General features: G+C 45.6%; 1 protein-coding gene across 2 annotated transcripts in view; it reads right to left on the bottom strand.

Moving 5' to 3' along the window:
• scube3 (signal peptide, CUB domain, EGF-like 3) overlaps positions 1–24,530 on the bottom strand; it is a 73,277-nt gene that overhangs the window by 19,416 nt on the left and 29,331 nt on the right. Inside the window, exons 4-8 of one of the 2 annotated variants that reach the window (XM_062391575.1) lie at positions 21,857–21,991; positions 11,609–11,755; positions 10,037–10,153; positions 5,205–5,252; positions 497–613 (exon numbers count right to left, since the gene is read on the bottom strand). In XM_062391575.1, the coding sequence (XP_062247559.1) occupies positions 497–613; positions 5,205–5,252; positions 10,037–10,153; positions 11,609–11,755; positions 21,857–21,991 (564 nt within the window). The remainder of the gene's footprint in view (positions 1–496; positions 614–5,204; positions 5,253–10,036; positions 10,154–11,608; positions 11,756–21,856; positions 21,992–24,530) is intronic. The other variant, XM_062391576.1, reaches the window with a different exon arrangement.

A 24,530-nucleotide genomic window follows, 5' to 3' on the forward strand; every position in this document is an offset into this window, starting at 1 on the left:
TTTCCTCTCGAACCAAACTCATATAAGCCAATCTATCATGGCTTGTTGGTGTTAACATTATGAGCCCTAGAAAGAACACAGATTTCTATCCCCCGCTCCTCTGGAAACAGAGTTTGTCCTCAAGCTCTCCAAAGTGGCCTAATCTATAACTGTCAGTGGTGTCTTTAATCCCTTAGTCCCCTAATATAATTCTTTGTAAAGCTTGGAATTGATTTCACAAGACGTAATATATAAAACCTGTCCACACTAGTAAAGGAAGACAATGGTTATGCAGTGGTATGATACAACTATTACTCTAAATATAAGGCTGAACACCAGAGAGTAGAGTAAGATCTGTGGAACCAGTGAGGATGTACCGTACAAATTTTAAGAGCACTCGACAAAGAGAGAATCCAACTGGACGGAGGTGTTAACGTGGACGGAGGCATCAGCGTCCTTCTCCAGGATCTGAGCTCCAGGTGGAGAGAGACGCTGGAGCCGTGTGGCGGTGCTTTACCTTTGCAGGTCTTGCGGTCCGGCTGCAGGGTGAAGCCGACGGGACAGCTGCAGCGGACCCCCGTCACCGAATCATGACACGTGCTATCACAGCCGCCATTGTTCACTGCACAGGTCTCTGCAGGGTGGGGTGGGGGTGGGGGGTGGGGGTGGGGGTGGACACAAGCACTCACAGTCAAGACAAACCCCTGGGAAACAAAAACAATGCTGTAGATGCTGTCTTGACCTACTTATTTCTCCCTCCCCATCGAAACATGCACGATGGTGTGAAGGTGAAAATGTGAAGACACGCCTTTAAAAATATACAGAATTCTTTTCTTTTTTTTGTATCTCACAGGAGACGAACAAATATAGGAAGCACAGAAGGGCTAGAGGTGTTCGGAGGTAGAGAGGAATGAGGAGGAGAAACAGATGCATGAAGCAGCCCAATGGGATTAACAGAGGGAAATAATGAAAGGTCATTAGGGGGGGAAACAAAGACAAATATAGTGTGTACATGTGTGTGTGCATGTGTTTGCTTCACTTTGGTCAAGGTGAATTACAACCTCCAGAAGTCCTCAGCACTGTCGGACATCCAACCCCCCCCCCACACACACCTCCTTCCCTCCAACGTGAGGGTTTGACTTCCAGACACACACGGACAAAACCACCTTTTTTTTTTTCCTGGTTTTGACCTTCCGGGCATTTTGGGGATAAAAAAGCAATTTCAGCTACCTGTGCCCCTGCGTTGGCCAGACTGAGTCGAGAGGAGGCAAAGGAAAAAAAAGAGGGAGGCACTCAGTCAAGATAGGAGCTTCTCCTCCAGACAGTGACAAATTTCACTGAGACTTTCATTTTCAGCAACTGTACCGGAGAAATGTGTTCTCGCAGAAGAGAGGCCGGTGGACAAAGCCCGAGAACAACAGAACAAATCTTTGCAACCTGGAACAATCTTTAACTCGCTGCCCGGTCACAAGTCATTCACACAGCTCATCGCTCCTTCTCACTAATGGGCCGGACGCCGGCTGGCAGCTTCTCTGAAGAGGGAGCTGGGTTCGTCCAAAGGCTTCACACTGGCAGCAGCTAGCCTCCCTCACACGTGGCACTAAGGACGGGGATGCAGCTGCAGCGCTTCTTTTACAGGGAGTGAGGATCCCTTTGGGGAAACACCTAATCCTCATCGCTTAAATCTGAGACTGCAGCGCCTGCAGCGGCCGTAATGAAACTTTTTAAAGCCCCTTTTCTCTCAAATAAAGAAAAGTGGCTGTAGATTGGAGTTATGTATCAAAGGGAAACAGGTGCTCACAGCCATGTAATGGAAGGTTTTATAGCTGCCTCACAGACAGCAGCTGAAAACAGTGGATCGCATCGCTACAGGGTGAACACACACAGAAGACTTCGAGTAAATCTCAACACACACAAAGTTTCAAATAACTGAGACAACATTACAAACAGGGCTATAAAGGCGGTGTGGCTGTAAATGAATTGCCGTGAATTTGGGCTGTTGGCTGATCAGTTCCACGTTGGTCTTTTAGTTGAAGTTTTATTGCAGCTTATTGTAATAAAACAACAACAAATGGAGACATTAAAAACTCTGCAGACCGCTGAAACATTTCTCTTAAGAACAAAACAAAACCTTATTTTACAGCACGAGAGAAGTAGGATTAAATGAAGGTATTATTAATAAGACCTACATCAAAGTGTGCATATTTAATTAAAACTTTTTTACAGTCTAAAATTCAGATTATTTAACTTTTTTAAGACCTGGTAGCTGATCTCTTTCATCGATACACTTTGCTGTGTTTAGTATTTGTTGTTATCACATTGACATGTTCCCTGATAATCTAAAGAAATCCACATTTTTTCCTTTAGCTGATCTTCAAGCAGTTTACAAAGATTATTTACTTTACAAATCAAAAATCTAACTTTAAAAAAAATGCTTAAACAAAATGTTTTATTTTATTTTATTTGCCTTTATTTAAAAATGCTCTGAACTGAGTCAATCAGTGTGATTAAAGGAATCGCTTTAAAGAACAAAAGCCCAATCTTCATTAAATCCCACCCTTTCTAGATCTGGTTCCCTGGAGCTGGATCAACAGAAGGGCGCAGGGCAGAGGGGGGGGGGGGGGGGCTTCCAGTTAATACCTCCGTCCCAGCCCAGGCTTCAGAGCATGGCACTGTGGCTTCACATAATTGCAAAGTGTGAGCAGAGACACTTGGCAGACGAGACAACAAGACAGTGTCAGGACACGTCTCCCAAACGCTTAGTCAGACAGCCATCTCACCAAACTGTAATGATCATGCATTAAGAGAGCAAAGAAATATTTCTGACATTATGGTTTCGTGAGGGCAGGGGAGAGACACACACACACACACACACACACGCAGAGACAAAGACACACACACAGGCTCTGGTATGTGTGTGGGTTTGTGTGTTTTGGATGCACACCAGCCACATCCACACTGCACCAGGTTGGGATCTGCAATTACAGCAACAGTGGGCAGACTTTTGTAAATATTCTCGGGGGGCGATGTGTCGGGGGTTCGGTCTGACGCTGAGCCTCGGCGGTATACGTTTCATACGCAGAGAGGCTCAGACGCTTCCGCAGCATCTTTTTAACAGAAGCCACAGGATTTACGGCTGCACCACTTCTTGCCTTTACATCAGAGCTGTTGACAAGCAGCCTCTGCCCGAGCTGTCATCGGCACATTTCTAATGGCCGCCCCTCAGAAAGCGGCAACGGGCGAGAGGACAGGAAAAAAAAAAGGCAAAAGACATACACGATTTGCTGAGAGTTTGTCACTGGAGATAAAATGACTTCAGGGGAAAAAGAGGAAAATATTGTTTCCTTGACCAAAACAGCACACATGCAGCTACAGACAGAAGAGCAAAGTCAAACTGAAGGTGCATCAGACAGAGAAAACCCAGACTACAGCCCTGAAGGGAATGCTCTCTCAATAACACAACAATAAAACCGAACCAATGAAAAGAAGTGCTAATGTTCGAACACAGGAAATCAGGGGACAGATCAGATAAAGCAGATTGCAACATAAGTCTCCTGCTCTTTTGTTTTTATATTTCAGAGGATAAAATAAATCAAAGTAGGCCACAGAATCCTGAAATAGGGCGAGAGTGTTGTATTCTAGCAAGTGGGGAACTCAGCGCTCGTGTGCTTACAGTAGTAACAACTGCTTTCTTATAAAACACTATTGTTTTTTGCTCCTTACCTTGAACGGGCTTCTCCTCTGGGAACAAGCCTCCTCCCTCTGTTTCTTACATGAAATAATTAAATCCCAAGTCTCTTTGATGTGTTAAGGTTTGATTCACCGCTCGCAGATTTATGAGTTTATTCTCCCACAGCTCGTCCTGAACGTTGGGCCTATTTGCATTCAGGATATTATCATAAACTTAGTTTTGATTCTTTTTCCCTCCCGCCACATGAGCTCCGCTGTCCCCGATGCAAACCCAGTGAAACAAATTACTTCTGCCCACAGAGTAGAAAAACAAACCGGACTGATATTGATTTCTTTTCGCTATTTCAGGCCACGAGATTCCACATGTTTGAAAGAGCGAGTTATGAGGGATTCTGTGTTTTTTTATCGTTAACGTGAATTATTGCTGCATCGTGAGCTCGTTACAGTTCCGTCACCGCAGCTAATCGACCACGATGATGGACTTTAGAGACTGGGACCCAGCGTTTGAAACAACAGAAGATTCATTTCCCTTCTTTCACTTCAAAACACACAGAATTTCAGTCTTTTGTCTCCCTCTTTAAAACCATCACAGTTAAACTGAAAGCGCTTTAAAACTTTGACAAAAGCTTCTTATGTTAATATTTATAATTTGTTTATGTTTAATCAAAAGACAAAATGCTGTTAAGGACGTTAGCTTATAGGCTAATTTGAGCCTCTATTGTCCCTAGAGCCAGTTCTTACAAGGCAAACTGAAAATAGTGTTATATATTTACAAATATACATTTTTAATTCATTTGAATTATGCATATCATCGAAACTAAATGTACAACAAACCCAGGATTAAAACAATATGGTTGATTTAAAAAAAAAAAATCCTGATTTAAACATATATTACTTTTTGTTCGGTAGATTAATGAAACCGTAGAGAAGGAAGTCAGGAGTCAGATCATTTGCTTAAGTAACAATTTGGAAAAGAAATATTAAGAAAAAGTCTCTTTGGTGGAGCAGCTAACAACTCAGACATGTTTGGCCCCAACTACACATCGATTTATTATAAGGTGGCTTACGTATAACATATTAGGAACCACTGTTTTAATCTAACCTCACATATTTTACGTTTTATATGTATATCTGAGTATTTATATTTAAAATCTTAACCTGAAAAGTGACAGTCAGGTGAATGTGGTGCAGTATTTGCCGTAAAGTACTTCAAACTGTCCTTAAGTGCAGAATTTGAATCACATACAGTACATCTCCATCCCCTCACATGATGTTCATAACGCTGCTCGGACGCTCCCTGTCTGCAGCTGTGTTTGGTAAAGGTGTGGTTGGACACGGGCAGCGGTTGTTATTGAGAGGGCATTCACAGAAGGAAGAGGAGGAGGTGTGGAGGGTGTCAGAGGTCAAAGGTCAGAAGGAGGATGCCCCTGTGGGGAGGGGAAGGGCCCGGTCAGTGTCTGCTAGGTTAGCTTCCTCTACTCCCCACACCCACAGACCCCCGAGAGAGAGGAGTCAGAGGAGGAACACATATTTACCATTGGGGAACAGATGTGTGGCTGCCGGGGACTGGACACTCCTCTCTCCTGCATGCACACGCACACCCACACACACGCACACATTTTAAAAACACCACTTTAGTTCTCCGTACACTTTGTGTGTTGGGTTAATCATGAGCATGTGACAAGATCGGATGTGGTACACTGTATATCCACCTTGTGTCGTCCCCCCCCCCCCCTCTCTGCATGACTTATGGACTTTAACTGAAGCAGCTTTGGTTGGAGGCCACAGGTGTCTGCTATTCTTTGGGAAGTGAACGACTTGTGAACACAGACTCTTACACAGTCTTCACTATGATAATGTGATCATGAGGGTGAGTGGAACGACCTGAAGAAGACGCCTTTGTATGTTCAGCTACTTTATGATTCTGCTGGATTACTGTTGGTTTATCAGAGTCTAATAAAGACGCACACGTTTTGTCAGATGAATTTGACAAAACTTCTAAGCAGATTTGTCTATTTTTGCTAGACAACTATACCAAAACTAACAGTAAGAGTTTTATAATATATCATATTTGACACAAAGTTGTTTAAGACACACATTTTGTTAAGTTTGACCGTTGATGCAGTACGGAACCCCCAAAGGGTCAGAGCAGGGATTTTATTGAGGATTTCTTTCACAATTCATATTGAAGTATAGTTTTTTTTTTCTATTCCTTCCGAGCCATATGAAGTATTGGTCCTGAGTAGTGTGACCTGCGAGTACTGTGTCACTTCCACAAATGTTTATTGCTGGTTTTCCCGTGTCCCGACGGGTCCCCACTATGGATCAGATTATTGATTTTGACTTAAGGTAATTCTTAAAGCAGGAGGTCTCTCCAGAGGAGCAGTATGCTGATCTGCAGGATGGTGTCTGATTCACGTGGAACCAGTTACTTTACTCAGGACAACTGGCTTGATACAGATGACTGCACAGCTATAATCAAATAATGATGTTGCATGATGGGAACGGGATAGTAACATATTGTGAGGGAACGCAAGAGCAATCCTCAATAAATTCTCATCGTGACCATCAGGGGGCTCCATGGTGCAGCAGCAACTTGTCTCCGAACTTACGAAGGTTCTAACACTAAGCTAACTCAGTTGTGTGTAGCAGACGTCACCGATGCGTTCACATCATCCCATCTATCACGTGAGAGTTTGTGTTCTAACTTTATTCAGATGTAACACCTGTGGCCTCTCTGCTCCCACGCAGACACCGGTTCAGTGACGAGAATAACTGCGAGCAGAGTCCATAATTCATCCAGAGTATCATGAGCTGAGGATACAAGGTGGATAACATCAACGTGAGGCGATCATCTCTCCAGATTTAAACACATCATTAAAGTCCATTAGTGCCCACGGGAGGTGGTGATGACATGAGAGAACTGGCGTTATCCTGTCGCCGCAGGGCAAACAGCAGTGATCATTTTCCAAACCGCCACGACCACGCACTGCTGAGGACAGCTCCTCGTCCCCGATGAGGGAGGGTGACATTTCAAGGCAAAAAGTGTTACCTCTCGACATGCAGTCATGCAAGCAGATGTTCCCGCACGGTGCAGACAAAGTGCAGTGTTGCTGTTTCTAAGCGAGAGGAGGCTTCGGCGAGTTAGTACGAGCACTGCGAGCCTTGACAGACAGAGTGAGTGGTGGTTAGTGCTGCAAGCTGAGAGACAGGGACAGACAGAAGCGTGTCTGTGCTGTGGGAGAGCTGTTATGGTCCAATCATTTCAGGATCAATGTTATTACGCTGCTGTGTCAAGTCGCTAAAGGTCCATCAGGTCCAAGTGTCTTTTTGTTTATACTGAACTTTACATCAAAAGACGCCTGTTAATACATTCTACAAACTAGATTTTCCCACTGAATGTGCATCTACACTCAACTACAAGTACACATTTGTGTATGTAGCTCATGTACTGTCACCCATGAATCTGCTTGGGTGTCTTCAAATTAAGAATTTCAATAAAAAAAGGAAAAAATACAGAATTTATGATAATAAAATATCCCTTTCCCCCCTGGAATTATCCCACATACTCTCTGAGATGGTAGTACTCAGATGCCCGAGTCTGTCAATGACAGGTCAACACCACATGGACGTCCATGTTTTCTTCGACCAGCGTGTCCCATGTCCCAGCATGCACCGTCCAGACACAACCATCCACATCAGTTAGAGGGAAAGAGAGATACCACCACACACAGCAGACGTGAATCCACGGACCACCCGAAACCAGAGCGCTGTGTTTATGTCACGGGCATGTGCATGTAGAGACTGCACGGGTTTACATGCATGTGATGCATTCATGCTGGATATCCTATCGTATGTTTGTGGGGTTGTTTGTTTGGCTTTCTGTTTGTGTTATAAAATGCATCTCTCGCTCTCGTTCGTGTGTGTGTGTGTGTAGTTTGTCCAACTCTTCAGATGATTGAACTCCTGAGCATGCCTGCATCTGCCTGCTATTTGTGAATGTTTATGATTTGCTGTGCTAACAGCATGAATGCTTCCACATGACGGCGGCTCCCTCCTGATATTTTTAAACTTTCCTGATTCACAGTCATTACAAGCAGAAAATAAACCAGATTTATAGTTTTTTGGGACGATTTCAGTCAAAATCTGGACTTTTTGTTTGAGTTTGAGCAGTTGAATCAACGTGTGTCTCTAAAAGTGTGTGTTGACATGTGTGTGTGTGTGTCTGTGTGTGTGTGTGTGTTTGAGTGAGAACAGTCCACGTAAAGCCTCCACCGACATTAACATTCTCACCTACAGCCGGCACAGTATCAACAGGGGTGGGACAGGAAGGATGAAGGAGCAACACTTCCCAACCGCAGCGGTAGGGTATTGTGTATTATTACAAAATGCATGACCGAGCCCGGGTGAGGAGAGACACCACATAGTGAAGGAGAGAAGTTGCAGAATCTTAATGAAACCCCCGACAAGATGGATTGTGAACAGTGAAGCTGCAGAATACTGAAGGAGACAGGAGCCACTGATGAGGATGTGTTGGATTCTTTCTGGTGTCGGTGTTTAAATCAATACTGAGGTTAAACAGGAGGCTGTTTTCCTTTTGTGTAGCTGCTATGGATACTACCGCACTCTTAACATTAGTACTATTTCCAAACACGGTGGCTAAAGGCTAATTATCCCTACGTGCTGTATGCAGAGAGCAAGAAATATATAACAATACCCACGAAGCCATTTCCATCCTCATGTGACAATAAAGACCAACAGGATTAAAACGTGATTCCTCAGCTCAGAGAGATTTCTTATAAGCTTTGGAATAAATAATAAAATGGAATCTCTTTCTTCAAAGGAGATGCAGCTGTTGCATTTAGTAAGAAGTCGTACATGTCAAAAAAACAATGCCAAGGGTTAAAGTATTTATCCTTAAATCTGGCGCAGCAACTTGGAATATCTGTTTTAAACCTATGCAGCTTTAACAGAAGTGCAGACGCTGCTTTTTAATGGCGTGTTTTTATGGTGGAAACCCCTCAGAATTACAGTCCTGGTGCGCGGCAGTGGAGCCTCACTGAAGGTCTGCCAGCGATCTTGTCACTCACTCCTCCGTCAGCGGCTCATTTGGCAGATTGTTTGTTTTATGGAGGTTTTTATTAACTAATAGAGTGTCTGGGAGATGGAGCGCCCCTGTGTCGACCACAGAGCGGCTCGCCCTCCACCTCTGTAACCCCAGACTCTGTGGGGGGAAACCAGAGATCTTAACTGGCCGACTGCTTCCTAATCTGGCACACCGAACGTGCATGTGCTCTGCCTCGGAAATAAAGACGGGCTACGGCGTATAATTTGGTCGCGGTCAACTTTGTGGCGTCCCCCTAGCCTAGCAGGGTACAGCAGTAATGACAGGTTGGCTGACCAGACCTTGACATTGGTCTGGCGTTCATCAGCGCTGTGGTAATAGAAACACTGAGCTTATCAGCCACGGCCCAAATCAAACCCTCAGAGTTTAACAACCACCGAAAACCGAGCGCCTGCCTCACTAGGCTCTGCAGGGCAAGCAGCATCTGATTCCTTTACTGTGTGAGTCTCCCTGACAAAAAGAAAATATGTTTTTACCAGAATCACCGAGGTTTCACGTTACTAAACCAGCGAATTAACATTAGGAAGCCCTGGATATATCGGTTTAAACAGGTTTGTAATGTAAGCAGAAAACATTAAAGGGACTTCAAATAGGCGGATACAAAAAAGGCCTGTGTGCGTGACACAATCCACACACATCAATCGAGGACCTCCGCTGTGACTCCCGTGCACCTGCAGGTCCCACCCGATGCACACACTGCCCTTCACAGCGGCTCAATATGCCCGAGTGGCCGAATGATTTTTACTCAACTTAAGTCAACTCAGGCAAACCCTGATAAATGCCAGCGGAGGGCTAGGTCAGCTGTGGGAGTTAATCCCTAATGGGAAGCAGTGGAGGAAGTGACCCGGGGGCTAATAGAAGGTGTGCGTCTGACCGAGTGGCTGTGAAGGGGGGGGGAGAAAAGGGGGGAGAGAGCTGTTGCACAGTGTCCAGTGAAGGAGAGGAAGAGGAGGAAGAGGAGGTAAAGCCGAAGCAGATGCAGGGACTGAGAGGTTACTGGAGCAGCAGCAGAGGGGACAGCACAGTGGGGGGGGTAGCCTTTTGTCCTTGCATGTCACAGATCAAGAGGAGAAGACTCAGGCGTACGTCTTCTTAACAAAAGCCTCTTTTCTTATCAATGTGCACCTCATTCCAGATGTTAATTCAATTGGCTGTCTGGGCGCCGGGTTAATTGTCTGTGGCTCAATCTCTTCTCATTGGGTTTCGTGCCCTCGTCGTGGGATCAGGGGTGAGATGACTCACCTACACAAGTCTTTCCATCGCTGTGCAGGACGAACTTCATGTGGCACGAGCACTTGGGGCCGTGGTCCGTCTCCTCGCAGATGTGCTGGCAGCCCCCATTCCCGTAGTTACACGTCACTATCAGAGGATACACAGAGAACGCAAACTGTACGTTAAAAAAAATACAATTGGATAAAAAGAATATTGCCTTATCGAGTTGGCAAACAAAAATCGGCTTATATGAGCCTCTCATATAAATATCAGTATCTGCATTTGTGTTTGCCAATAAGCGCAGATATTAAAACTTCTCTTTTACAGAGTAAACAAATCAGAAACGATGTTCAAATTATTTTCTTATTCGACTTCAAAAAATTTGGTTGTATTTGTTTACTTCTAAACAAAATGTTGAAAAACGTTTCTTGATACAGCATCTTAGAAATCATTCTACATATATATACTGTATATATATATATATATGTGTATATGGCCGATGAACATGTATCTGTATCTGAATTTTTCCTACTACTTACTATCAATATCATTGGACGCCAAAAATCCTCTATTTTTTATTATTATTTTATTATTTAAACTCAAAAGCTGTTCAATGCAATAAAAGTATTGCAAACAAATGCAATACTTTGAACTGGTTTTAGATCAAAAATCCGTGAACCACAATATGCAGAAGGTCATGAAATGATTTACATATTCAATGCCTTAAGTGTGAATGTACAGTGTGTTCATCACTGTCTCAGCTTCCATTCATTACTCCACATATCAAATCTTTTCATCCTTGCGGCTGACGAGTTACTCGGGAGTTGCGAAGGATCTTGAAAGGTCATATTTTAAACTCTCCGGCAGCTGAGGTGTCGGCCTTGAGCAGGAGGCTGAACTCGCTCACTCATTGTAAGTCACTGTGAAGGGTGTGCGATTCCTGCTCTAGGTTTGTGTGCTCCTGCGTGTCTCTTCGCAAATCTTTAAGTGCAAATACATTTATATTCTGGCGGCTGAAGGAAGCATTAACCTTGGCACTTTAAACACACCTGTGATGACAGAGTGAAAAAGAGCCGGGGCGAGCGAAGCCCTCCACCGCCATCCTGTCTGCACCCAACCATCCCAGCGCCTTTTGCCCTTTTCCTGGGCTGTCACAGCAAAACTATAGAATAACACTTCTCCAATCCTTATCCAAACACAGACAAATCCCCCATCAGCCCCGGCCCCGGCCCTGACAGGATGATCTCTGCTGCACGGCGACAGGAAGTGTGCGCTGTCCGTCAGAGCGGTCCCCTTCGAGTAACCTCCACACTCGCCCCGGTTGTGTAAATGACCGCTCCTTATTCGATAAACATGTTTTCCTTTTTTTTTACGAGGACCATTCAGAAGATTAGTCGCAGCCCGTCAATGTAACGTGAATGTCAGGGAACCGGCTTCAAATCTGTTGGAGAGGCATTTGTGGAATGAATGCAATTATCCGACAGCGGCAGGTTTCCAACCCCTATCGCCTTCTTCATGAGGAGCCTATAAATCCTCCCTCCGCTTGTGTGTGTCTGTGTGTGTGTGTAAGTGTGTGTGTGTGTGTGTGTGTGTTTGACTTACATTTGCAGTCCTTCATGTTACGGGTGAGCTGGAACCCAGGTCGGCACTCGCAGGAGATGCCCCCCTTCTGTGTTTCCCTGCAGATGTGTGCACAGCCGTGGTTCTTGTCCATACAGGTGGGTCCGTCCTTATTGCCTTCTGGTTGCGCTGTGGAGGAAACAGCACAAGGAAAGAGAGAAAGAGAGAGAGAGAGAGAGAGAGAGAGAGAGAGAGAGAGAGAGAGAGAGAGAGAGAGAGAGTTAACCTTAACTTGTTTATTTTTTTAACCATTCAGTCTTAAATTAGATTTTACAAGGGCTGTGCAGGAGGAGTCAAAAACCTTAATTTCCCCGTCGTGCCTTCTGACCCTGAGTAGCACATGTGCTGACTGCTGGTGACATGACGTGCCCCGTGCACCCCCCCGCTACAACGATTCAAGCACTTGTTGGAACACGCTCACTTGTTTCAGGCTATAAAAAGGAGGCTGCCAACAGAAAGGATAAAACTCCCAGCAGGACCTGATCCAGTAGACCTGTAATTTTAATTGAGGTAATCCCCCATAAAGGAGAGAGGGAGAAAAAAAAAAAAAACTCCTTTGTTAAAATCTCACTGTAGAGACTGAGTTTAAAAGCACTAAAAAAAGGCCTCTTGAGTCAAGTCAAGGTCGAAGCACTTCAGTTAAGACTTTAAAAACCCCCAAAATTAATATATAAATGGTATTGAAAATATATGCATTAAATTATTCACAGCTTTACTAAAACATGGCACGCGGCAATGCCTTATTCCTGTGTGATGTATCGATGCTTGATGAACAGACGAGCACCAGTGCATTTGACTCGGGACCCTCGTGTCATGAATGATGATCCAAACGGACGCAGCCTTTGAGGAAGGACACAGAGATTTGATTTATTTATAGTCAAACTTTGCCGGTGCTCCCGACGCGGTGACAAACCCCAGATCTCCGGCTCATTAAAACAGAACAGATCTCCTCTCCTGCTCCTCTGGTGAACAGGGAGGTAGAGGACTCCTCCGTTAACGTCTCATTAAATCGGCTGTTGCACTGAAGGGTGTTTTCAAGTCGAACTTTCTTAATTAGCTAAACTTGTTGGGCTGTAGATTCGCTCATTTGCATTCGTGTCGACACCTGGTGACGCTCAGAGAACTCTGTGGAGCGTCAGTCTGGACAAGACTAAGAGCAATTCACACAGGTTTGGTTTTTGTTCTGAGTTTGTTTGATCATTTGCAGGATTACACAAAAACTGCCCCTACTTTGTGGAGGGGTGGGCTATGACCCAAGGAAGATCTCATACATTTTAGATGCAGATCTGGATCAGGGGGAGGATCCAGGACCTTTTATTTGACTTTCTCTGTTTGTGCAATTTGGTGCAGATCCATATCAACATCTAGCGAAATTTAGATTGATTTCAAACTGGGACTGTTGGGCCTCTGTCTATGGAATTTAGCAGCTTTTACATGTAACGAAAAAATATTTTGAAAGTTGTAAATAAATATGAACAAATACTTGATGCTCTTTTGTTAACTTCGCAGAGGAGGTTCTGTTTTTATCAGCGTTTCTTTGAACGGATTTTCATCAAATTCAGGAAAGGCAAGATAGAGCAGTAGCCTTTTTGGAGGTATGTGCCCTCTTATTCTCTTTTTTTATTTTAATTTGTGCCACCACTATCCCTTTAGATTCCATACCTTGTTTCCAAAAAAACAAAACTTGCCCTTTACTAAATTTCCACTGTGGATGTCAAGAAACCCATTTCAGAATTTCTCTTTCCCTCCAGGAGCTGACAACGTGAGTGATGTAGACGATCCTGACCTCCTGCTTAAATACTTTCCATCACCTTAAGTCTGTCAACACGTGTCACAAGGTCATGCTATCCCCCTCAGACGTCCCCCTGCCCGGGCTCCTGTCACTCTCGCAGACGACGTCAGTCTTCACACACTAACCGCCGCAGCAGCCTGGCCCTGCTACACAAACACCGGACCGGCGCGTCAGCTGAAGGGAAAAAGCCACGACACGACTGAGTGAAGTGACCGTGAAGGAGCATCAACAGAGCAGCTGCAGAAGTCACATGCAAGCCACATTTAAGTGGGAAGAGGAATTCAGTGGTCCCCTCTCTCCGCTCCGCCACTTTCTGAGGCCGGCGCAAGAAACCGACATCTGTGAACCTGACAGAGGATTGGATTTCCAACCAAGCAGCCCCACCGGACTAAAGACGACTTACTAAGGTTGTGTTATGGATCCCAAAACTCACTTCACTCCACCTTCATTTTTATGCAGCCCCTCTTACCCGAACGCTACAGACCCATCCATCAATAAGCATGCGGAGCTGGGGCCAGAACCTGGGCCTTCATGTCTCTGTGGACCAATAAAAGCCAAAGTGTTGACACAATGGCCCTTTTCTCCAGGCCCAGCTCTCATCCTCCGTGTGCTGTTCCCTCTAACCGGCTGCCAAAGGCCTCCAGTTTTTATCATTACTAAATGATGGGAAGCAGGAAAAATAACATACATTTATTAGGAGGTGGACACACACAAAAAAAACCTCTAGATCATATATACCACGATCAACCAAAACAATTTGCTGACCCGTAAGACATAATTCTTTATGGAGAAACGCATAAAAAGTGTTACAGACCACTTTATAGGCTGAGAACTGGACGGCAAATAGAGTCCAACGTCTTGGAAATGAGAAGTAGTCCTTCCAAATAGCTACCGAGGGACAAACCAGAGAGGATATAGGATTTCACACAGCTCACCGGGAACAGAAACTACTGTAAAAAGGACAAATGTAATTAAACCGAGGAAACAAGTGGGAGCGCCCCCTCCGCGAAGTGACCACAACTGAAGGTCATGACCTCTGTGTCCACCACTAAAACGTGGCGCTGTTACCAGGAGCCTATAAATATGTTGCTTAACTAACACTTCGGCCACTAGGGGTCCCTCAATCAAAGAAATAACAGAAGACCGAGTTTGACGATGTTGAAGTTTTATTCACCAACTAGAAGATATGGCAGAGACGGAGAAAGCCACAGGTTATGATATGTATTATATATTTATCTGCTCAGATTTATCTGCTCAGATTTTTGGTTAAAAGCGCTATACAGATAAAATTAATTGTAATTGCTGTTATAATAACTTCTATTTTTAAAGCTTGAATAAAACTTGATATGTGGGCCCCTGGGATATAAAACATAGGTCAAGTCGTTTTTTAGACGTTTAAATGAAAGATCTTTACATTTCTTTTTAAAAAGGTCCAGTGAGTAAGATTTAGGTGAAAGGGATCTATTGGCAGAAAGCCATTTAACCATGACAAGCAGCCAGTTAGCTTAGCATGAAGCCTGGACACAGACAGCGACCACACAACCCAACACCCGTCATTCATTTTTCCAACAGAGCCCATTGAAAAACAGACAGAGGAGCACAGGAGAAAAACAAAGAAGAAACTCTAAAGTGAAATAATCTGAGCTCTGGCAGAAATGAGCGTGTCCATGCAAGAGCCTTTCAATCACAGTAGGACACTAGCTGAGGAAATAGGTTCTCAGTGTCTGTAAGAACACAGCGTGACTGCAGAAGCACTTTTTCTTTTTGGCACTCTCAATATAAGTGTGACCCAATAAGATTTTGATGAGCAAGCTAAATACCCACACGCGTGCCTTTCCTTTTCTAAACCAGAGAAACAACTGCACGATCCTCCCGGAGCAAGGTGACAGATTGTTCCCATCTTAGAATCAATTTGTGCGTCTGTCACCGAGTCGGTGCGACTTGGACTTAATATGTGAGCTCAGCCTCGCCACCTTCGGGACACGTCGTTAAGTTCAGGTCACATCACACAGCTCTGGAGAACCAGCAGGTCAGGACAACAGGGGGGGGGGGGGGGGGGGGATTTACTGATGAAGGTAACTCCTGCAGGCGAGCCAGTGGGAATGAAAAGCACTTTGGAGAAACTGATTGGAGCTCAAATCACTGTCTCAGGCAGGGGCTGTTATTTAAACTCAATAGCTTCTGAGCCAAGTTGCTTCTCCAGCTCTCTGAGAACCAGACGTCCACTGAAAACACAATTTGCCCGGACACGGGGATACATCTACATCTTGCGAGGGAGGATTCTGTTGCACCACATGTTGGGCTACAGGCTCCATGAGACTTTCTCTCTGAGGTGAAACCCGCCTACCGCAAAAAATACAAACAACAGTAAACTTCCAATAGCAGGGTGTGCGTTTTGAGTTGACCTTAGGGAGCTGTGCGAAAGCAAGGAAAGTGAACACGGGTGCTCCGGCTGAGATGCCGACTCCTATGATCCTAAGACAAAAGCTCAGAGGAGGCTGCGAGTTCTTCACCGCGGCGCTGCCAGCCCTCTTAAACCTGAGGAACATGAAGTGGAGAGAGTGAAACAATGGGGCTGAAGTATAGAGGAAGGCATGCCAAGGGTTTATGGTCTGTCCTGAGTGCCTGGGACAGAGAAAAGAGGGCTCATGGTCCAGGGTTGAGCCGCTGTCATACGTCTCTCAGATGGGGGGGGGATGGTCCCCTCTTTGCCCGACGCTGGCTGGAGAACATCAAGCATCTATAGCTAGTGTTGGTTAAAGCCGGGGCCTAAGCATGGAGCCACCACACTATTAAAGCAGCATTCCTTCCTCTTAGATAATGGGCCCTTAAAAGTTTTAATGGGAGGATAAAAATGTCAGCGCATGGAAAGGAGAATGGGAACGGAGCTGCACCGGATTGGGCTGGGCTGAGCTGCGATGCAGATGGTCAGGCAGCGCGACGGGGAAGCCATCTGGTCAAGAGAGTAGGAGCAGAGGGAATCCAATCCAAGTGCTACTGTTTGGTCTGTCGCGCAAGTGCTGGTTTCTCTCCTGCTCCAAGAGGCCGTGTGGAGGCACAGGAGCCACTCAAAGAATAAACAACAATGAATGGAAAAGACAGCAGCTAGAATTCCGGACGGATACCTGTCACTGCAAAAGTGCTTTATTAATACAACTATATATATTTTATATTTTATTGTTCTCTTGAGATCGAAACCGGAGACATTTAACATGCGCAGTGTTCCAAACTCTAACTGGTGCAGTGATACACTTTAAGGGAGAGTCATGAATACAGTGGAGACCCTTGTAAAAGGCTCTTGAGAATCTGTGTGCACGTGCGTGTGCATGTAAGCATACATTAATGCATGCGTATGCATTGACACAAGTTTATTTGCATAATGTATGCATGTCGCACACGGGCATATGTGTGCGTCCGCTCATCTGTGTCACTGACAGTCGTGCAGCACCTGCTGGGGACGTTGCCACTTTTCCTTTCACTCCGATTCTATCAAGGTCACCTCATTGTGCAGTCCCAGAGGAGCCGGGCGTCCTCCCAGCAGAGCGGAGGCTGCAGAGCACGAGCACGGCTGCTAGAGCTTTCTCTAATATAGAGATACAAAAAGATACGAAACACTCCATCTTATCACAGAGCTGCATTCTTTCCCCCGAAAAATACAAAATAAAAGTCAAAGGGAGAGGGAAGTGAAGAAGGCGTCTGTGTCTGCAGGGCTCAGTCTGGCCCGCTGGTTAAAGCCATGACAGCCAAGTGTTAGTGGAAAAACCCAACTGGCACTCAGGCAGTCGGCAGCAGCGCGCTGGGCTGGCCGGCTTAGAGATGGCCTTCAACAAACCCACCAGCAAAAAGGGATGCCCATCTCAAATGAGGTTAGGAGAATTCAGTGGCGAGGCAGCCAACGTTTGCTGAAGCCCGAGCCACTGGTGTATATTTGTTCAAGGGTGGGGGCGAGAGGGTGGGGGGGGGGGACATGGGGCCTGTGAGAGTCTGGACAAAGAGGGAAGACGAGGGGAGATCATGACGGAAGGAGACGGGCAGAAAAAGACGAGGACAAAGACAGGGGTGCACGGAGAGCCACGGGACTGACATGAAAGTGTCTCGTGGATCTGCGTCCTCCCCGCTGCGGAGAGTGAATCGGTAGCGGTGGAAGCACGAGGTGTTCCTCTCGCTCCACTTCCCCAGAATAGGAAAAAGAGCCTGGTTATACGGTTGGGCTGCAGAGCAATGGAGCAGCGACTTCTGCACTTGTAAAAACAGTTCTGTGGCCAACGCACAGACAGAGAGGCCGGCCGGCTGAGAACCACCGACGGGAACATGTAAGAACCATGTCGGCTCCTGCGCAGTGGGACAACCGACAAGAACACGCATGAAAACCCACAAAATGCCTCTTCACATACTTTTGACTTTGCAGTATTGAACAGTGCATCACTGGGATAATGGAAACAGGCAGTTGAGCAGCGCCGTACTTCCTGAAATGAAAGTGTGCAACATTCTGCCAATTGGATAACGCAATGTAAGAAAGAAGAGGGGGGTTTTTTTTGCATTGAAAAAAGCATTAAAGCAGATTCAGTGACCCCCGTGCCTGATTTCACACAGAAGGAATGTCATGGCTGCAAGGCAAAACTAACTGAGAATATGATGCAGCCATTTATTATGGGTTTGATCACATTTATTGGAAAACTCCTCGTGCTGCTGCCGCTCCGGCTCGTGCAGGCGCTGCCGCTCTGGCCGGCAGGTCGACACGCCGCGCTTTGCATCTAAATGTCAGAATGGAACGTGTCTGAATTTGCCTCCAGCTGGATTAGATTGAAAAATTATTGAGTTGTGCTCCTGTGCGAGTCAGTGTGTGTGAGACTGTGTCCATCATGTCGGCATCTGAATTTGAGAGAGAGAGAGAGAGAGAGAGAGAGAGAGAGAGAGAGAGAGCAGGAGAAGGAAGAGATTAGCTGCTTGAGGGGTAACGACCCCTTTGGGAAGCTAATGAAGGTTGTAAACACAGGAAGAGGTTTTTATTTACAGAGCAAACATTTCCTGGAAAGACAAGGCCTACTGTACGGAGCACTGCACTCACAGAGAACAACAAGGCTCCTAGAGGAAAATGTTACACTTTTTCTAAGATAGACAATTCCTGTCATCAATTAACCTAACGTTTTATATTTTATAAACCAAGTCTTGTGTTTGCATCTTCTCCCTGTGTGTGAGTGGGATCCATTCAGGTGCTCCAGCATGCAGATTGGGGTTTGGATTATTAATGACACCTAGTTGACTTTGTGAAGGGTTGTTTGTTTCTGCAGGTCATGTTCCTGCGACCTGACCAGGGTGAACAACACCTCCCGCCCAATGTCAGCTGGGACTCGGTTCAACTCCCCCCACGCCCTTTAAAAAGATAAAGCTGTAAAGATGATGGATGCAGTTTCTCTTTAAAATGTTAGAAAATGTCATTAAATTCTTCAGAAGTTATGTTAAAAACCAAACTATATGATGAAGAAAACCCTTGAAGTTAAAAAGTGTGTATGATTGATTGAGTTGTGAATCACTTTCTCTTGATTGTCGACTCAAATGATGAAATATAATTTCTCGCTCTGCCTTTTCTGCAGAACAGCCATCTACGTTTAATGGAATCCTATAAAGTAATGTCTTTTAGAATGGTAGAATTCCTTCTGGATTTAATTTATGCTCACTGGCTTGTGACTGTGCACGTCGAGTGCAGTGGCCTATTAGTACGTGTATACCGGCAGTGAAAGGTGACGCTGACGCCTCGGGGCTCACGCAATCAAAGATTTCCCAGCAATGAGCTTCAGATCGTAATGTAATCATCAGGCTGCAGTGAACTTTCAGACTGGTTTCTGACGTGCACGTCTTTCCTCTCAGTCCCAGCCTCACTCCTGCCATATTGAAAAAGATGATCTTATTAACTATTAAACCTCTACATGCATCTCTTACATGACTGGTTCCACTTCAACATGTTAAGCTCAACAGAACTGACTTTCAAATCCCATTAATATTTTTTTTGCTGAAGACAAAAAGAACTGAATACACGAGCTGGCGTACGTGACTTAGGTAACAACTCATCAGTGCACACTTCAGGTAACTGCCCGAGCGGATATTCAGAAATGTAGAGGGCTGAAATTATGGATGTGTGGGTTGACTGAGCCTGAAATTCCTGAATTCCAATGTGCTGGATCCCGTCTCACACACATACGTCCCTGTTATCCTCCTATATGAGAGAGACAATAAATCAAACGCAAAGCACTGGAACCTTTCTTGACCTAAATGGCATTCCCATCAACCGCTAAGCACCTTGGCTGGCCTTTCAAAGGCTTTATTTCTTGACTGGAAGAAATGTTTGGGGAGAATAAATGAACTGTTACATTTTGGCCAGCGAGACAATGGAGCCTTCATTTGGCCGGAGTTATTCCTGTTCAGGGGGGAAGGGGCAGGTCTAATAAGAGACAGGCCAGCAGCAGCCCTGTCATTAGCTGAGAGGCTGGCAGACCCCTGCTGCCTAATTGGCACCGGCTCACTGCTAACAAGAGCTCACCAGCAGGGGGAACAGCCTGGTACCACAGGGCGCTGCGGTGACCGGCCCTCCACCGTCATCAGAAAGACTCCCGAGTAGTTGCCCAGGGTACACCTGACCCATTAATGAAAGAAATGGAAAGCTGATGTCTTTTTAATGAGAACAATAAAGCTCATGAGAAAACGGCTCCCCGGGCTTTGCACTTAGGAAACACAGAGACCCGGCAGAATGGATGGAGGGCGGCATTAAAAGCGACTTGGCCGGGAGATTAAATCAGTTTTAATTTTCTCAATTACAATTTTTTTCCCCTTCCTGAGCCACCTGTGCAAAATACTTCAGTGAGCGGGGGGGAGCGGTGTATGCAGCGATCCTGCAGGCTCGCTGTCCAATAACTTGGCAAAGCCACATCCTCACCACCTCCATTTTCCTGCAGACACACAGCGTAATAAGAGCAGTAATAATAAGCAGATGAGCGGTTGTTCTGTCTGTTAGTCTTTCAAAAATAATGAAACAATGACAGGCCGGCTATCTGCCGAGCGGAGGAAGTTTATAGACTGATGGCAGCATTAATCTCTCGATCCCAATGGGCCTCATCTGGAAGCAATAAAGACAAAATGAATATGAAAATGGAAGATTAACGGGCATTTGTCGAGAGGGAAAGAGGAGAAAGGAAGTGAGAGAGAGACGGAGGGAGCGTGGCCAGGCGGGGGCCGGTGCTCGCAGTCTGCCTCCGACACCGCTGATATAGTTGCGGCACTTGGAAACACATGATCCCGCTTTTCGCTCCACTCAGAAAACACTGCGTTTATGAAATGTAAACATTGACAGTTCACAGGGCCAGACTGATCTCATCAACCAGACCTCCGAGATCATCGGTTCACCATCCAGGGGCCTGAGGAACATCCTCGTGTAATGACTCCCAGCTCGAGCAGTTATCTCACCAAAGATCCAGGGAGAGCAAGAGGAGGAGGGCAGAGATAAAGAGACACTCGGGTTCTGTCTGAGTGAGAGAGGCTCGGCTGCGGGAGACCAGGAGCCTGAAAGAATCCACAGCCCCGACCTGTCAGGGCTGTGGAATCTGAAAACAGCTGGATAATTACTTTTTGAATTAATGTGTTTTGTGATGGGGATGGCAGCTGTTCATTTCCCCTGGTGTTGCTTTTCAGAGCGATGACGAAAAACTACTGAACAAAGTACAATGGCAGCGTATTTTGTAAAAAAATATTTTTTCCCTTTATTTTGTAAAACTGAGTCTGATCTTTTTTTTACGATATAAATTGATAATTTGGTGCAATCTTAACAAACAGGAGTGAATTTGTTACAAAATACAACCACTGTGTTGTTGTTTTCAGCCACTGTAGAAAAATTGCAATGAGACAAGAATGCAAAAATCCAAACCTCATTCTAGGCATGACGTTGTGAACGTGTGTCGGCAGTGAGCCCTTGGTCTGATGAGTAAACCTCAGAGCAGCCCGGCTCTGTGCTTTCTCCTGTCACGTCTCCATCCCACAGGAATGCTCGAGAAACAAGAGGCGTGTCGGCCCCAGGCTGCTCCTTTAATTGTTTTCTCGGCTCGCAGGACCCCGCAGGCCACTCTCATACCTCCATACCTTCAAATGCTGCCAAGCACTAGATTGGTTCAATTTGAAAAAGGGTGGGTGGAAAACGAAAAGAGAGATTCATCCCTGCTCTTTTTATTCCCCTCAGTCTGGAGACACTTACCTTTGCTCGCCTTTCCTTTACGCCTGTTAGGGCCGATCCCAGAGTTTAGACCTTTACAACTTAAACTGTTAAAAAATAAACCCGAAGATCCACATCTTACATTGAATTAAAGATATTCCACCACGTGCATTAATATTAATATGTGTCCTGCTATTTCCCATGAACAAACAGTGCATGTGAGTTTGTGCATGTGTTTAACCTTTAGGCCTCTGGATGCAGGTGTGCTGGTTGTCGCTGAGGAGGAATCCTTCTCTGCAGCGGCACTCGTAGCTGCCCATCATGTTGACACAAATCTGCTGGCATCCGCCGTTGCCTTCCGAGCACTCATCCACGTCTGCCAGGAGACACAGACATAAATTCAAAGTTAATAACATAACTTCCAAGACAGAACGAATGCTACATGGAAAACTGTTTGTCTGAGGGTTTGTCTGCAATCAAATCGAGACGGGTTTAGAGCTGTAAATCAGAAACTGGCACGGCTTCTAAGGAATGCAGATATATCTATATTCTGTTCATTTACAAGTATAATGACATCGGGGGAATGTAACCTGCTAAATACAGAAAAAGTGATTGTTTAGAGAAATGCAATTTCCCCGAGCTAACAGCACAGTACCTTCTGAGACTGTGTCGGATACAACAGTTTTTACCTCGGTCAAGGACGTTCTGTTTCATGCCCGTGTCTGCTTGTTTGTTTGTTTGTTTGTTTGTTTGTTTGTTTATCAGCAGGAGTACACAAAAACTGCTCAACAGATTTCCACCAAACTTGGTGAAAGGATGGGACGGGGGCCAAGAGATAACTCAATCCAACCTGAATCTTTAGTGCAGATACACGTATAAAATGGCTTTAAACTTTCTCTGTATTCCTTGTTTAAAAACCGTATCTGTCAATAGATTCAGGTTTTCTATTGGATAACAATTTGTTCAGTATTTCTAAAAATTAAATAGAATTAAAATATTAAATTGCGTTTTAAATAATATATATTAACTTCTCACATCGTATCTTTTAGCAGGTTCAACAAGCAGAGTTGGAGCTCTGATGTGCAAATGTCACGAGGCAGGAAAAAGAAAGTGTTTGGATGTCTTTTGAAAAGCCAGAGGAGTTTGTCTTAAGCCGTCTGAGAAGGCCATGTCTGTCTTAATGGTTATCAGACATGGCAGCCGACCAGAGGTGCACTAAAAACCTGCAACTGTGCAGCACTAAGCCATAAAAACGCACACGCGGCACAATCCCCCGACAAGAGGGGAACCTGATCCACCTGGGTCAGAGTACCTGCTGATGACGAGTGTCTGTCAGCCCCATGACAGGAGGAATGCGGGGAGAGGGAGGAAGGAGGAGGAGGATGAGAAGGAGAGAGAGAGAGAGAGAGGAAAAGTCGAGATGGAAAGAAAGGAGAGTATGGGGTTGGGGGTTAGTGGGGGTGTGCAGGGTAACAAGCAATCATATGAATCCACCTGAACAACTGCGTCCGAAGGCAGAGCGTTTTCAAAGGTGTCGCCTCGGGCCTTGTTCTCCCTCAGGGAGCGACAGAGACACTGACCACGAGAGCTGCTGACTTCACCTCCACTCATAATGAATCGTGCACATCGAGGTGTTCTCCCCCAAAGACACACAACTTTTTCCTTCCCCAACTCAGTGTGGGACTCGACAAAAGAAGCAAATGAACAGCAGAGGATTTATCCATTCATCTTTAAAAAAAAAAAGCTTTTTTCAAAATGAAAGCAGTTGCACAATGTGATATGTTGCAGGCTTCATGGGGGATGGCGTGCTGCAGAGCTTGGCGGCCTCTGCTGTGCATGACTCCGCTGCGAGGCTTCCCCCCCCCGAGACACGGGCTCCGTCCCTCACCACCGACCACACTGGAACCTTATCCATCCCTCGGCTCGATGCATCAATAATCTGCTGTATACACAAGACTTTTTCTTTCTTTTTTTTAATAAACCATCGTGCGAAACTAATTTACTGTCTATTTGTCCAGTCTGAGACGGCCTCGATTGAGTTTCATTTCTGGGGAATTCTCAGCCCGGCAAAGTTAGAAGTTAAACGTCGCTCTGTCCTTTCTTCTTTTTTCCACACAGAAATTTGGACGGACGTGGATTCACCACACACAAACAGACAGACACACACATACCCACACACACACAGGGCGCTTGCAGAGTGGCACCTGATTTTGACAGACACCTCCAGGGGTGATAAGTAGGTCACTGGCAGGTAGCACTCACTCACGACCCCCATCAGTTTGCAGAGTCTCCTCTCCGCTCCCCTCTCGCATCCTATGAGCCCAAAAACTGTCCCGTCCCTCGAAAAAACAATGTGTCGTGTCAGCTGAGGTCGACCGGGGGGGGGGGGGAGCGTCACTCCGCAGACAGCCAAAGGGAGGCCGGTGTAGAAATAGAAGATGTTGGTCAGACTTTTCATTCAGCTGTGCGGCTGCTTTGGTGTTGACCCCATGGTTGTTTCATCTCTCCACCATGAAAGCGGCAGCAGCAGAGCGGAGACCTCTGAGCTGATGAAAGCTGCCGGCAACCCACGGCTGCACCTTTGCAGATAAACTGTTCGCAGGAGCCCAAAAATAAATAAATAAAAAAACTCCAGAAAACATCCAAACACACACACATAAACCCCGAACATGTCATCGCTACACAAATACACAAGTCCTCCATACATATGCACAAAATGCCCGTGAGATTTGTGACCAGCTTCAGCCGTCCTGGGGGATTTCTCTTTTCGTGTCCTCAGAGCATCAATGGAGGTTTCATTTCCTGATTCCTTCGTCCCTTCCAATGAGGCGTCGCCTGTCAGTGGATTTCTCCTGTTTAAATAGCTCCCATAATTGCCTGTGTTGTGTGCTGGGCAAGGCCGGCGTCCAAAGCAA

The sequence above is a fragment of the Platichthys flesus genome, chromosome 7 (genome assembly GCF_949316205.1).
Source record: "Platichthys flesus chromosome 7, fPlaFle2.1, whole genome shotgun sequence".
Lineage (NCBI taxonomy): Eukaryota > Metazoa > Chordata > Actinopteri > Pleuronectiformes > Pleuronectidae > Platichthys > Platichthys flesus.